We start from the raw sequence: 14,427 nt of genomic DNA, 5'->3' as shown, positions 1-14,427 counted from the left end.
CATTAAAGGTACTCAAACATAAAATTTTGCTCACAAATGCCTTCGATATTTACCAGAAAAATATCTGAAATCTTTAAAGAGTTCCAGCACTCTTAAATCATTTCAGAGCCCTTGCTATCAGAGCAAATAAAAGGTATGAATGCTAACTGCAATATCAATGTTACATTTTTCAAATACATTTTTTAAAATGTGTCTAGCAAGGTAGCTTCTTAACAGCTTTTGACATTGCAGCTGGACTAGTATTAGCTACGTTCTTATACTTCCCCAGAACCATGTAACAACCCCATTGGCACAGCACTGCTTCAAAAATTTTAGCTGCATTGCACTAGTGAAATTGGGTTACTACAGGCTAAGCAGAATTAAAGTTTTCTTTTACCACCTTCTGGAAACTATCAGGGGTAATTCATGAATGCGTATTCATAACTGAAAGCTGCACAACTCACAAAGTAATCTGTAAATTTTACCATCATTTTGATGTGACACCAAAAATGTTAATAAAAGCTGAGCCATGCTGATGTACTATAGGAGACTTAAAAAATTGTTTACAGATACAAAATGCAGACTGTGCCTGTCAAAACAGCTTTTCATAGTAGTCACTTTCTTTAACACATAACTGTTCAGCCTATTACTTTCTGTAACCAGATCCTTACTGCCATCCAGAGCTCATACCTCCCAGAAAGTGTTTTACGCCCTCAGAGTTGAGGTATGTCTCCAAAGGGATAAATAGACTGACTGTCCTGAAATTATGAGGGTAGTATCAGGTTGCTCATCATACCTTCTGTCCCGCAATAACAACGCGATCTCCCAGTTTCAGGCCAAGCGATAAAAGCATGGCCTTGCCTGTGACATGATCGTAGTTTGGAATCATGGCTTTTGAGATGTCACACGAGAGAGGCACTGCATCCAGCAGTATCTGCTTGATTTCTTTTGCACTGGCCGCTGCATCTGCCATTTCCAGTGGCATATCTACCGGATCAGGAACCACATCTGCTGGAATCTGCCCTTTGTCATTCTGGAGAAACATAACATAGCACAGGATTTAATGTCGTGACAAGATAAAGCTGATCAGGCAAAACCATAGCAGTTTATGAAGTTTTTAATCCTCTTCCTTAGATATTTTTCCTAGAACATAAACAACTATAAAAACATCCACATTTTCAAATAAGGATGCCAAAACATCCTTAGATATATAAACTAGCATTTACAGTGTATTATTTTCACAAGTGCTAAGTTGCTAACATTTTTAATCTTAAGAACACTATTAGTACTCAGAAAATATGAAAAAAGCACGTGTATATATCTGTGTACCTGAACACGGATTTAGGAAAGTAAGCAAGAATTCTGGTCTGTAATGCCAATACTGTAAAGCTAACACCTCCCAAAGAATTTATCTTAACCCAGTGTATAGTTTAGTCCTTGGTGAGGCTTATTCCAAATGTAAGATAGAATTTATGTTGCATGTATAGAATACACAAAGTCGATGCCTCACATAAATACTTGAATAAATCTGTTCATTTAGATACAGACTATTCCATGAGAGATGAATTAAGGACAGAGTCCTTTCCAAACACTTCCCATTCCCAGAGAGCAGTGATTGTGATTCCCCGTATGTCCCATGTGACACTCACCCTAGGCCAGAGTTGTTGGAGTACCAGCTCACCTGGAGTTAACCTTAACTCAAGGCCAGTTGGCCAGACGGCAAAGACACCGTTGGGGGTCAGGCTGCTACAACGGCAAGTTCTACCTACGCTTTCTTCAGCAAAGGCATTAGTATGGATCTTCGCCTATCTGCCAATTTTCACAAAGTTTGTGGAAACATAATTATCTCAGTCTTCCAAATTTGTCTCAGCTGAGCCCCTGGACTCAGAAATTACCGGAAGCTCAAAAAGGGAATGATGCAGAGCAAGATTGTATTTGCTTTGTTTCCTTAAAAAACAGACTGAAAGCTCAACCTTCCCTTAGCCCCCTATAAATCTCCCTGTCTCAACCCTAGAAAACTGTAATCCTTAGTCAGCATTTAGACTCTGCTGTCCTCATATAATCAAACTCTACACACTGTCTCTGGTCAGAAATTTATTGCGGGATTGAAGAATTAAACACCTACCATTCCTTAAAAATCTACAGTCATTCTGTCAGTAAAAGGTCAGCCCCATTCAAGTCACAGTACCTTAAAAACAGGACATAGCAGGGAGTTCGTTCTGCGTTTTTAGCCATCACATTAGCGATTGTTTTGGTCAGATCAGTCCCGCAATTCAGCCCACCAGGTGCAGATTTTGCCCTGCAAATCTTTGCGTCAACACAAGGTAGGGGGCAGAGCAGAGGCAAGAAGGCAAAAGTGGGCACAGTGGCACGGGATTGCTTTTCTCAAGGGCAGAGCCACCTTTTGCCAGCTCAGAATGCTTGTGCAACTACAAAGCAGTATTCCCTGTGACAACAGACTCTTAAACATACAGCCGCCATAGAATTTGAAACGTGTACATGCACACTAAATAACGAGACAAAGAAGAAAAACAGCATTTTTAAAGAGATCTAGATTGAATATCGTGAAGAACTGTATGAACTATGATGTTCCAGAAGATTTCACACAATCAGTGATACAGAATAATGACTTTAGAGTACCCTTAAAACAATTATAATTTCTCACTAAAAAAACCCTGAACTTGAAAATGGAGAACTGATACTGCCTATGCTAAAAAAAAAAAAAAAAAACAACCAAACAAAAATAACCCCCAAAAACCCCAAACCAAAAACCAACCAAAAAAAACCCCCCACCCCCCCCCCCCCCCCAAAAAAAAACCACAAAAAACAATCAAAACCCAAGATTTGTGGCTAGACACATATAGCAGCACTTTACACTATAACTCAGGCCTATTATTTGGTTAGTAAGCAGAGCAGTTCATGTTTCTTCATTATCAGTTACTTATGCTAAGACTAAGTTTACTGCTAAGCAATACACTGCATTTCTGGAGGTCACAGATTGCACTCCTGTATTTCTGAAAAGATCCACCACTGCCATGACAACTGTTGCAAGACACAAAGAAGTATTAACAAATGGAAGTTCAAGCAACAAATAGAAGAACATCTTGAAAGCTATTTGAACTAATGAACTAGACTGTGACACAAAAACACAAACTTCACACAAGTATGACAAAGCATACAAAATCACCCACTACGAGTTATAAACAATTTTTCCGAGGCACTATCACTCCATGCGACATGTTTTTAGCTAACCAAAATCCTGGACAGACTGTTCAATTTTTCCAGGTACTTTTTCACCTTTTGGTGAATCTACAACCTAACTCCTTACCCTAAAGGCAGGATTTGCTCCGTGTTCCAGCAAACACTTGACAGCTCCTGTACATAGGTTAAATGCAGCAATATGCAAAGCTGTTCCAAAATCAAAATCACTACAGGTGGCATCCACATCTGCAATTAAACATCACATGTGAGGTATGTAAGTCTGTTACGTGAACATTTCACTCTACAGATTCCTTGAGAGGACATTCATTTTTACAGTTTATGTTAACATTTATACAGAGACACCACTATTTATGTACTAAATGCATATGAGAAGTAATTCTACATGGAATATCAACCTTATATGCATCTGTTTATTCATACCGTGAACCAATCTGGAAGATGAGCGTTTACTTTCATTCATTTTATAATACTGATGATTTAACTGCAAAATTGTTGCTATTCAGGATGCCCAATCTACTGCGCTAAGATTAACAAGTTAGTAACTTTACGTCTGCATGTAAATGAATGTTTCAGAAATACTTATATGTTATTGCTTCTAGGTGTCAAATGTTAAAACGAGATGCATCTTCAACCAGTTGTTTTCCTTTGTGAACATGTAGTGGGGCAAGGGAAAACTGATTATGCCTCTGCTTTACATTGACTTAATTACTAATAGCCAAGAACAAAGTAAGAGCTAGCGATTTTTATAATTTATTTTCAAAGAATTACTCTGAAGTGTCTTGCACTGACAGTTTGGAAAATGGAGCACTGCCTTTGACTAGAAGAGATTTAGCATAACACGTATTTCCATCAATTGTTCCCGATATATCTTTTGATCTGCTATGAAGTTGTGACTGTTCTAGAAGATTGGAGTTTCAATGTCTATTTAGTCTTTGGCTCCTCTCTCAAACTATGCAAGAGAGATGTCCATTTGAGTCAAATATGTATATGACTGTTAAATAAAAATGCCAGCTGATTTAATACGCAAACAAGTATTAGCAATAACGTTCCAATTTGAAATACTGGTGAGGAACATAAAACTTTCCACTTCAGGGCTGTACAGTCTCCTAGTATCTTCCAGTATCAGTCTCTGTCCCAAAAACCACTAGCCCTTTTCACAATGTGATAAACAAAGTATATGCCAACTGTATCAACATCCTTATATAGTTATACTGAATTAATATTCTGGAGGCAAATAAAACATCAACGTATATAGAAGATACATAAATATATATGTCTGTATAGATATGTCAATTTCATACATACTAATAAAGATTGACTTTGAATTTTATAAAGATCAAAGCTAATAAATTTGGGATCATATTTTAACAGTTTTACAATTGCACTAATATGAATAGAAACTCAGCTATTTTAAATTTAATTGGCACATGCATGAAAAAAGACTGCATTCACACGACGCAATCGTAACAACAGCTACGTATGCAGATGTACTTTTTACATATCAAATGTCAAAAGACCATTACCAGTTTAAAGCTGAGTAGAAGCTGTGTAGTTGTGCACAACCATTGAAACTTCCGTGTTTAATAAGGCTACCGAGTATTTTATGCACACATAGGAACCAATTTGCAGAAATACCGATCAGTAACATCAGCTACTGAGTCAGCAGCAGCTGCATGTACTCCTATTTTAAAAAATAACTGACACGTAGATTTTTATGGGTTTTTTTAACTGGACTAGTGTGACTTCCTCAAACTTGCAAGCTTCACACTTGGAGTTTTTAAACACTGTTTTCTTACAGTTTTTTTCTAGGTCTAAGTTGGCATAGTACAGGTGACAAAAAGAAACACATATATATCAAATGTTACCCCGTAACTACACCTAAACTATCTAGGGGACATTAATATGTAGTAATGGTCTATCGTTAGCAACCCATGCAGGTTACAGTCATTGTCTAATGGCACCTCACAACATTTCTATTTTTATTTCTTAAGCCTTTAACAATTTTTATATTTAAAACCTCTAAAAAACTAAGATCAAACTAGCTCTCTAACAATTGAGGAATAAATCTGTATAAAGAATTGAACTGCAGAGCGTCATAGAGGAAATAGTTTAGCAGTAAATCAAAAGGAAACATCTGTGGTACTGGCTGTTTCACAATGGGCGTCTCAGAGTCAGTACACCACTGTCTTGAAAAGTTATTTGTCCATTAACAACCATTTTTTCTCCAGTTCAGTACGGACCCATCCAAGGCATATTTGCCTTCTACGTACGTCCTCCCTTCTCTGCAAACTGCCTGATGAAGTATGGAGCTAAGATTATTCTTTCTATTAATTCAGACCATCCATTGTTTTCATGTCACAGGGCAAATCATTTTATGCATTTTCTGAGATAAAAAAATCACCTGCTTATCCAAGAGTTGCCAGCTGCCAAGGCATTTAACCAGAGTGGTTTCCTTGGAAATCTGAGCAAATTCCCACCCCTTCTGTAGGCACTGCACAGGAGGAGATGACACCACCAAATGCAAATGAGGTCTGAAAGAAGACCTAATCTGCTGATGCAAATTATGGAGACCGGACTATTGAAATGTGATGCAGACTTAACTACTGTGCAGCCTTATTTTGTCTTTTGTTACCAACCTACGCTTCTTACCTCTTAAGCATGTCATACCAATAACAGCGCTGTTTAACAATTACCTCCACGATGATTCAAGACATGGTAAGCAAGCCTTGTGCGCTCCAAAAACCTATCAGCTTTCCAGAATTTTGAGACAGTCTTTAGCTACACCTAGCTAAAAAAGGGCATTAATCATTTTGCAAAATGGCACAATCAGAAGGATATTCAGTAGAACAAATTAACATTTGTACAATTTTAATATTAGAATTGCTTACTGGTTTTGAGATCCTGACCAAATTAGGAACAAATGGTTCTGGTTCAGAATCATTTCTGTATTTCCATTTGCATTAGTATAAATAGGGGTCCAATTACCAATCCTTCATATGATCATTCCAAAAGGTATTATCTATATATGCCAAACACTGAAGTCAAACTGTTCTTTACACATGACCTTCTAGATAGCTGAGAAGCGGGAAAAATGAGCATGTCAAAGTTGCTTCAGTCACTAATTTGCCACATGCCATTCTTCTCCTTTACCCTTCTCCCATCATTTCAAACATACTTCTCAATGTTTAAGGAATCTTAAAAACCCTAAGAATTTACCAGAACAGTTACATCTTTGGCTTTCTGCATACATTCTCTTAGTCCTCAACAACTTAGAATTAACCTGCTTGCTTTCCGTTCTATTAGATACTTCTCTACCATCTTGTACAAAGCTCAAGTTTAAAAACCAGCAATGGAATCAGTGCATTAAACTGCAAAAAAAAATAGGTTAAGAGAAAAATTAACTAATGAGGCTGACTAAAAGAATAAGAAAGTAGAAATTATTTATGTATAGTGGATAAACAAACCCCACACTTAAGAGACCACTACGCACCAGCTTAGGGTCAACACAGTAACAAAATACAGACAACTACATGAAACAAAAGTAACGATGCCTACCTTTTGGCTTTGCATTTTTCAAAATAACACCAATAAGTTCTGGAACATCAAAGTAGGCAGCATAATGCAAGGCATTCATATTTGTCCAGCGGCTGCGTAAACTGCTATCAGCACCCAAATCAATAAGCTGCGTCGCGAATTTTACAGCGGTTTCAACATCACCTGCAAGGTAAATTTTGTAAAATACGCATTACAGATTTATTTGACCTCAAAAAACATGCACATGCTTATGTGTAACACATAATGTATATTAAACCCTTAAAGCTCACAGCAGAACAATTACTATGCCTTTCTTTTTAGGATTAGGATACAGAAATCTTTGCCTTTTATCATGAAGGGCTGAAATCTCTACTATAGTATATAATAACACTACCTGTTTATCTCTAATGTAAATAATGTGTCACCCATCAAAACCAGGGATTTTAGTATCTGATAGAAGAAAAAAAATTACACGCCACAATGCTGAAGTTTTTGTTAGAAGACCTGCCAACACCAGGAAAGCTAACCTATGCCAGACCTCACTCAGAAACTTGGTTCAAACTCAGAGGAGAACTGGGTTCAGGCCAACAAAAAAGTAGCACAACACAGAAAAGCTAATAGGGGTGTTCAAAAAGAGCTAAATATGCTCTTATTTCCAGTACTTATGGAATAGTAATGCAAACAAACATTATTGTTTTCTTCTGACATGTTCAGGGTGAAAGAAAAAAAAAAACACAGCCAGTCACCTAAATGTTCTAGTTTCGCTGATATAAGAAAACTGTCGATAGCTTAGTTCGCAGTTTGTACCTCAGTCTGAAACAGCCTTTGCTACATTAAATATATGCTTAAGCTGGTATTATTGTTTGCAATACCTATACCACTAACCCAACTTACTCCCAACTGCCATAGCCATAACTGCGCTACAGTTCTGTATCTTCCCTTCTGATGGCCACTAGAAGAGCCAAAACCAAGCAGTAAAAAAAAAAAAAAAAAACAAAACCTACTGCAAGGAAAAATTCTGTAATAGTGGGTGCGATTAGCCTTTGTGAATTAATTAGGTTTTTACATCTATAATCATGTTTCTTTACTCACCAATACCATGAGCCCCTGATTTGCAAGTGTAATGCAAGAGAGTCATATCAGTCAGTCCATCTCTGTCATTCACATGGCAACCCCTTTTAATGATCTGAGAGAAAAGTGGAAAACAAGTACATTTTAGCTTTGGCATATCTCTGACATCAGCATTATTTAGTAAGTTATTTCAGATATATTGACTCCTGGATTCATTTCAATGGCTAATAACAAAGAAGCCTGCCAGAATAGACTGTAACCGCAGAACTGAGCAACATGCACAAATGTAGTAAATAGTATTATATGAATATCATTAACCTTCATTGTTGACAGATTTTAAAGCTTCTTTATATTATTACTTTTAACATACAATTCACATGCTGAAAAGTTAACTGCTTAACTGAACAATAGGAAAATGACGTAATTTATGAAGTCTCCCCCCTTGTTCTTTGATCTCTCAACAATCTCCCCCTTCCTCCCCAAAAAAAGCCCCCAGTTATACTATGGTAGGAAGAATCTTTACTATACTTCCCCACCTGTCTAGAAAAGCCTGCAACCCAGAAGAAGAAAAATAACAAAGCAGGACAGAATTACTAGAAACAAGGTGTCTTCTGAAAGTAGCCTACTGCAGGTTGCAAAGAGATTTCCGTTCCTAACTCATTTTGTGCCTTGGAAACATTGCCCTTAAGATCAGGCTTCACTGTAACTTCATATATTGGAGTTTATGATTACTGATAGGTAGGAAACTGAAACACCAAGGTGAAGGGTCTCTAAACAACTGCTTTGAGAAGAAACATTGTTTCTACCATCTATCCAAATGTACTGAATTTTTATCCATCATCTTTCTCTTTCCAAATGAAAGCTGACACCATGTGGAATACAAGGCACTGATCAGTAACTACTTGTTAAAAGGCAGAAACTGTATCTGCATTTGTGATTAGTTCTGCTTCTGAATGAACTGGTTTTATTCGTTGTCAACATAGTATTTCTGTAACACTGAAAGCATTCAAGGATCTTTATTTATACCTCACCTCATTCCCAATAATATCAATATTCTGCTGGACCTGTGGAACCCACTGCCTTAAGATAGCAAACAATTCAGAAACTGATGTTTTGGGGTTGAAAAGTATTTCTTGGCATGCTGCATCATTGGGATCGAAGAAAGAAAACTCTGTTAAAAAAAAGGAATTATTAGGTACAATTGTAAGTTTTAACAGGCATCTAGTTTTTCAAACCCAGAGGCAAAGAATAGCAGAGTCATTTCACTACTAATCACACTGGAAAATCAGAATGTTGAATTAATTTAGAAAATTTTCTTTAACATCTGGTCTATTTTTCCTTTAATACTAAGGTCTTGCTTATACTTCTGAAAAAGCTTTGAATCAGCAACCAACACAACGGTACTGCAACACTGATTTTAAGTTTAGGCAAGAACTAACAGAAACGTGCAGTGATTGTCCTAATAAGGGTTTACTCTTGCTTCAAGCTAGCCAAAGACTGGTGATTCTAAGCTGTTCCCAAGCACAGACAAGCCTCTTGATCTCTCAGTGATTAAATGCGTACATGATTTCTCCATATGCTACAAAACATGTCTTTTCCTTCTTCTTCCATCACAATTTACATAAAACAGACAAAATATAAACACATGCAGAAATCAGGAAGGCATTCTATGGCTTCCATTATTTCCAGATACTTCATGACTGTATCAATTCCAGCTGTTGGCAGCTGCAGGTAACAAACATCTTTAAAAATTAAGCTACCAAACCAAGATCAGAAAAAAGATATATTTTTTAAGATTTTAAGCCTCATGTTGCTTCAGGCAACCCAAAGTACAGGTGTAAAAATTCACTTTATTATTGAAGTATGATATTTCATGTTACTTACATGTAATGTAAGTGTATGTGTGTGCATGTATATACACATACTGTATTTTAAATTTGTGGAATTTCTTCCAACTCCGGAAAATTATATGAAAGAATCTGGACAGCAGTGGCTATTAGGAGAGGGAATGGAAGCAGAACCTACTGTCATCAGCAAATGACTGAATCACGGAAAACACTGAACTTTTACCCCCGCTGCAGCTATCAGGGAGTTGCCTTTTAAAAAGGTTTCAAATAAATGTACAATGTCAGCTTGCATCAGCCACAGATACAAGGCTCTCAGAACGGACATACAGGTTAAGTAAAATAGAGCATCAGCCATCTGGGTGTATGGCGTGGTACAAACTACCTCCTGGATGAATCATCATAACCTTTCCTCAAAAAGAGCATACCACGCTTCTAGATTGGATTAACAGATAAAAGCACACATGGAGCTCCCTTCCAGGCTGTCTAGAGTTCCTCTAACTGCATTGCCTTGATTCAACAAGAATGAAAATGGAGGACAACTTCACTGATATTTAGTATGAATTTTTATTTGCACCTAGCGTAGGAAAAAAACCCAAACCCCTTATCTCCCAGCACCACACAAAGTGTGCTTCTTACCTACGTCCCATGCATTGACAGAGATCTACTGATTTACCTACCAATATTTAACTTCCGCACACACCACAGTTGATCTATTGCTGAAAGCTATGAAGTAAACAGACAACTAGCGAACAAGATTAATGATCTTACACAACATGCATGATTCTTGCTCTACCGGGACGATTTCTAGCTACAAACCTGAACCAAATTATATATCAGAAATCAACTCTAACAGACTGTTAAAATCAGCATGCTAGGGTAAAAACCTGAGAATATGTTAAGTATTAATAACAACCATCGTAAGTGCTTAACAGGTGATCAGCTGTAGTGTTTGCAAACCAGAGAAATATTACAGAAAATCTGTTAAAACAAAAAGTTCCATGAAAGGATGACAATGGCATCTAGATACCTTAAAACATTACTTTCTCCACCTCTGTCTTTCCCATGCATTGATTACAGTGCTCAGTTGTATTAAGGAAAAGTAAACGCACTTAATGTAATGACCAAGAATCTTTGTCTGTTGTGGTTTAACCTTCTTTACCCAGATTCAGTAATATTACTGTTACACAGGTGACAGCGACCTCCTATAAAAGGCATTGGTTTTATTCAATGAGTGGGCATAGACCAAGTAGGACAGATAGTAGTGATATTGTAGTGTTATTAGAAGATATCACAACACAACAATGTTTAAAGAAGGACAAATGGAAAATTTTTCTAAGGCAACAGAAAGCAGAATGGAATAAATCATGGCAGTACTCAGAGTAGTATAGGACAGACACGTTATGAGAACAGGGCTAAACCACGTAAAGACACATGTTCATATACTAAAATATATCGTATGGAACTGTTAAATTTCCAACCTGCGCTAACTCATCAAATGGGTCTCAAGAATGCTGAGTCTGTCAAAGACAGAACATTACATGTATTTATTTTTCCTGAATACAGTTGATTGCTGTAATCAATGCATGGGAAAAACAGAGGTGGAGGCAGCAATTTTTAAGGTATATAGATGCTATTAACACCATCTGCAATATTCAAAGGCATTATAATTGTAGCTATCTATATGAAGATCCTTACCTACAGTGACATTTTAAAATGTATGCAATAAGAAAAATAGAAAAAGCATGGGTCTTCATCTTTCATTTCCTTTAAAAAAATAATAGAGAATTCATTTAACAAGCAGTAAACTTTTTCTAAAAAGACGGAATAAATTAAGAGTTGATAGCTTTTCTTAAAATTTATTATTCAAATTTATTCTCTGATGATCACAAATTCATCTTCTGTTAAAAGTACATACCACAGTCTGAAGGCATGGGTGCTGCAGCAACAGAAAAAGTAACAGATGTTTCAGAGTTTGGGAATAAGAACCGTTCTCTTTCAATGAGGGAATCTCCTTCTAAGGAAGGTTCTGGGAGATCCTCTATGGTCATCTTCTAGTAAGCCACTTTAGGAGGAAAAAAATGAATAAATAACCTCATTAGAAATACTTTGGACTAGTTCTATCATAGTAAGATATAACGTGCAACGAGACTAAAACCTTTCCTTTTTGCAAACATAAACTAGCACTATAATTACATTCTTACAAACTAATAAAGTTAATTAGTAAAAGCTAGTAGAGTATGGTGCCAAGGATAGCCAACTTCTAGTTTTGACTTCATCACTAAACTTGCATGTTATTAAATGGAAAACATGATATTTCTTCCCAGTTTTACACTTGAGCAGTAATGAAAATAATAATGCTATAATTAGCAACCACACAGTGATGATGAACGGATTAGTGTGTTTTACAGCTTTATGAAAATGTGAAGCATCAAGTACGTGTCCTCATACCTTGCATGCATATTCTTTTCCTTCACCGTGAGCAAGAACGTGCTACCAGCTACCACTTTCTCCCCTTTTAAAATTCCCAGCACTTTAATCTTCCCACACAAAGCTGCAGACAATTCATCACCGAGTGATTCACTCCTGGACTCATGATTCCGTATCAACTCCTTTCCCAGCTTCTCTTCTTCTTTTACGTTTTAAAATAGCATACTTACCACAGTGTTGTAACCTCCACCCTGGTGTTGTTTCCAGTCAACTTTTCAGGCCTCAGAGCAACCTAGGAGAGAGAAGAAAGATTAAATGGCCGTACAGAGTTATAGTGACATTTTCTAACAACCAGGCCAAGTTACATTCTAGTTATGGTTCACATGCTAAGATCAGAGGAGAGCTGGCTACCACTTGCAACACATCTACTCGGGCAAATACAGTAACAAAAAACATTATTCTTAATAGAAACAGGCATTATTGCGCTATTGGAGACTACATCTCACAGTTGAAAAACTGAAATTCTGCATCTTGAATTTCCATGGTTAAATACTCTGAGTAAAAGCAGCGCTTCTACTGAACAACCTGATTTTTTATTCTGGATATGCTGTACAGTGCTCTTTACTCAGGAATTTGTGCAAGGCTTCAAGACATGTTTGTTTTTATTACATTTAATCTATACACATGAGTAAACAGGAAAAATAAAAAAAGTAGTCTGGTTTTGAGACTTATTTTGGGTTTTGTATCTTACACACAACAAGCTATATGAATAGATTTATTCTAATATTTCCTCAAATAAATTTGCCACACTATTTGGGAACCTCACATAATCTACATTCTAATATAAAAGGCATTTTAGCAGTAGATTACAGATGCTAATCTTGAAGTAAATAAATGAAAACCTCCTCTTCTTGCACACCACGCACAGTTCACCCTGTCCTCAGCTTGGAAAAGAGGTCCACATGAAAAATGCTAATTTTTCTCCAACTAGTTTATTTCCTCAGTCTTAGGCAGCTGTACAAATGCACGTGCTGGCACAAAGGGAAGATCAAGGAGGAGGCCACTGGGAAGGGCAGGACTATTTCTTCCCGTAGCATTATCAAATTGCATTGGCTTAAGCATTCTTAGATTCAACAAGGCCAAAAATATCACTAATTATTTCAATTATTATTTTCATCCAGTAAGGAAAAGTTTACATTTTGAATGGCTTTATAGTCATCATAAACATGACAGCAATGGCTTTCTCATATGAGGGTCTAGAAAGTTTCTTAAGCTGCAAGTCACTCATTAAACCTCTTTCGTAGGGCAACAATGAAATAAATTTGCTACCATATGATATTTGTTCAGAGGCTATGGCAGAACAAAACAAAGCTTTGTAAAACACATGACTCCACAACAGTTTTGCACAGGTAGCACATCAGACACTCTCCGAAATGCACAAAGGTACAAGTAGTATGCATGACCATAGAAGAGATGATAAGCTGAACCTGTTAAGTTAGAAAAAGACAGGAAAGGAATTATAAGCTTTTTGCCCAGCACTGCCAGTACAACACTGAGGAAACAAAAGAAACACGATGAAAAGTAGCCAGACCTGACTGAGATGGTAACAGGAAGAGGTGAAATTTGTGAAGTATGATGTCAAAAGTTGCTGGAACTAGAAATCAACAGACACATTTGAAAATTAATACAAAAAAGAGTGTTTATGGCACACAGAAAAGCAGACCGAACAGAACAGAATCTGTGCGTTTGCAAGTATCTCCAGGGCATCTTTTACTCTGAGGGGCCAGAAGGGAGAATACAATCTGTCACACGAGTGCAAAGAATTCAGCACATGAACTACCAAAGCAAAGCAGGCAAGGAAACAACCTGTGTTGTTGCGTAGGTGACATGAAGACCCAAGTGCTACAATGCATGCGCTGACCCAACTCCGTAAAGAATGGCTTCACATGTTTACGCTAGTGCCAACACCCCCTGACCTAAGCACGCACATCCTTACACCGTGGGATTTTCATTTGGATCTAGAAATATATTGCCATGTCGTGACACAGTACTGAACCATGCAATGACAAGGCAACAACATGTTCTGCACCCATGACTACCTCCAGAGACAGCTAGCTCAGGTATAAGAACATCACAACCAGTTAACGTCACACACGCATACCTGGAAAGGCAAAAGGAAAGCAAAAGGTTGAAAACTATTTCAAAGAAGTGGAAAAGATAAACAGACATTGTCCTCGTACTGACTTCTGTTCTGAGCAAAAACACAACTGCCTGAGGTATTAATAGTATCCAAGACATACAGACTCAGGTGGGAAGTCCTGGTGAAATGGAATGGAAGGTCTTCCAG

General features: G+C 37.2%; 1 protein-coding gene across 2 annotated transcripts in view; it reads right to left on the bottom strand.

Annotated features, from left to right (window-relative positions):
* The window catches only part of CLIP4 (CAP-GLY domain containing linker protein family, member 4), a 31,610-nt gene that overhangs the window by 16,989 nt on the left and 194 nt on the right, over positions 1-14,427 (bottom strand). The window contains exons 1-8 of one of the 2 annotated variants that reach the window (XM_009333624.1): positions 14,180-14,241; positions 12,311-12,372; positions 11,569-11,715; positions 8,838-8,977; positions 7,828-7,921; positions 6,757-6,918; positions 3,308-3,426; positions 776-1,012 (exon numbers count right to left, since the gene is read on the bottom strand). In XM_009333624.1, the coding sequence (XP_009331899.1) occupies positions 776-1,012; positions 3,308-3,426; positions 6,757-6,918; positions 7,828-7,921; positions 8,838-8,977; positions 11,569-11,701 (885 nt within the window). In that variant the 5' untranslated portion in view covers positions 11,702-11,715; positions 12,311-12,372; positions 14,180-14,241. Of the gene's footprint in view, positions 1-775; positions 1,013-3,307; positions 3,427-6,756; positions 6,919-7,827; positions 7,922-8,837; positions 8,978-11,568; positions 11,716-12,310; positions 12,373-14,179; positions 14,242-14,427 lie in introns of those variants that run through there. The other variant, XM_009333623.1, reaches the window with a different exon arrangement.

Source organism: Pygoscelis adeliae, unplaced genomic scaffold, assembly GCF_000699105.1.
Source record: "Pygoscelis adeliae isolate BGI_AS28 unplaced genomic scaffold, ASM69910v1 Scaffold1, whole genome shotgun sequence".
Classification (NCBI taxonomy): domain Eukaryota; kingdom Metazoa; phylum Chordata; class Aves; order Sphenisciformes; family Spheniscidae; genus Pygoscelis; species Pygoscelis adeliae.
Note: the sequence above shows the minus strand (reverse complement) of the source record. Positions and strands in the feature narration are given on the sequence as shown.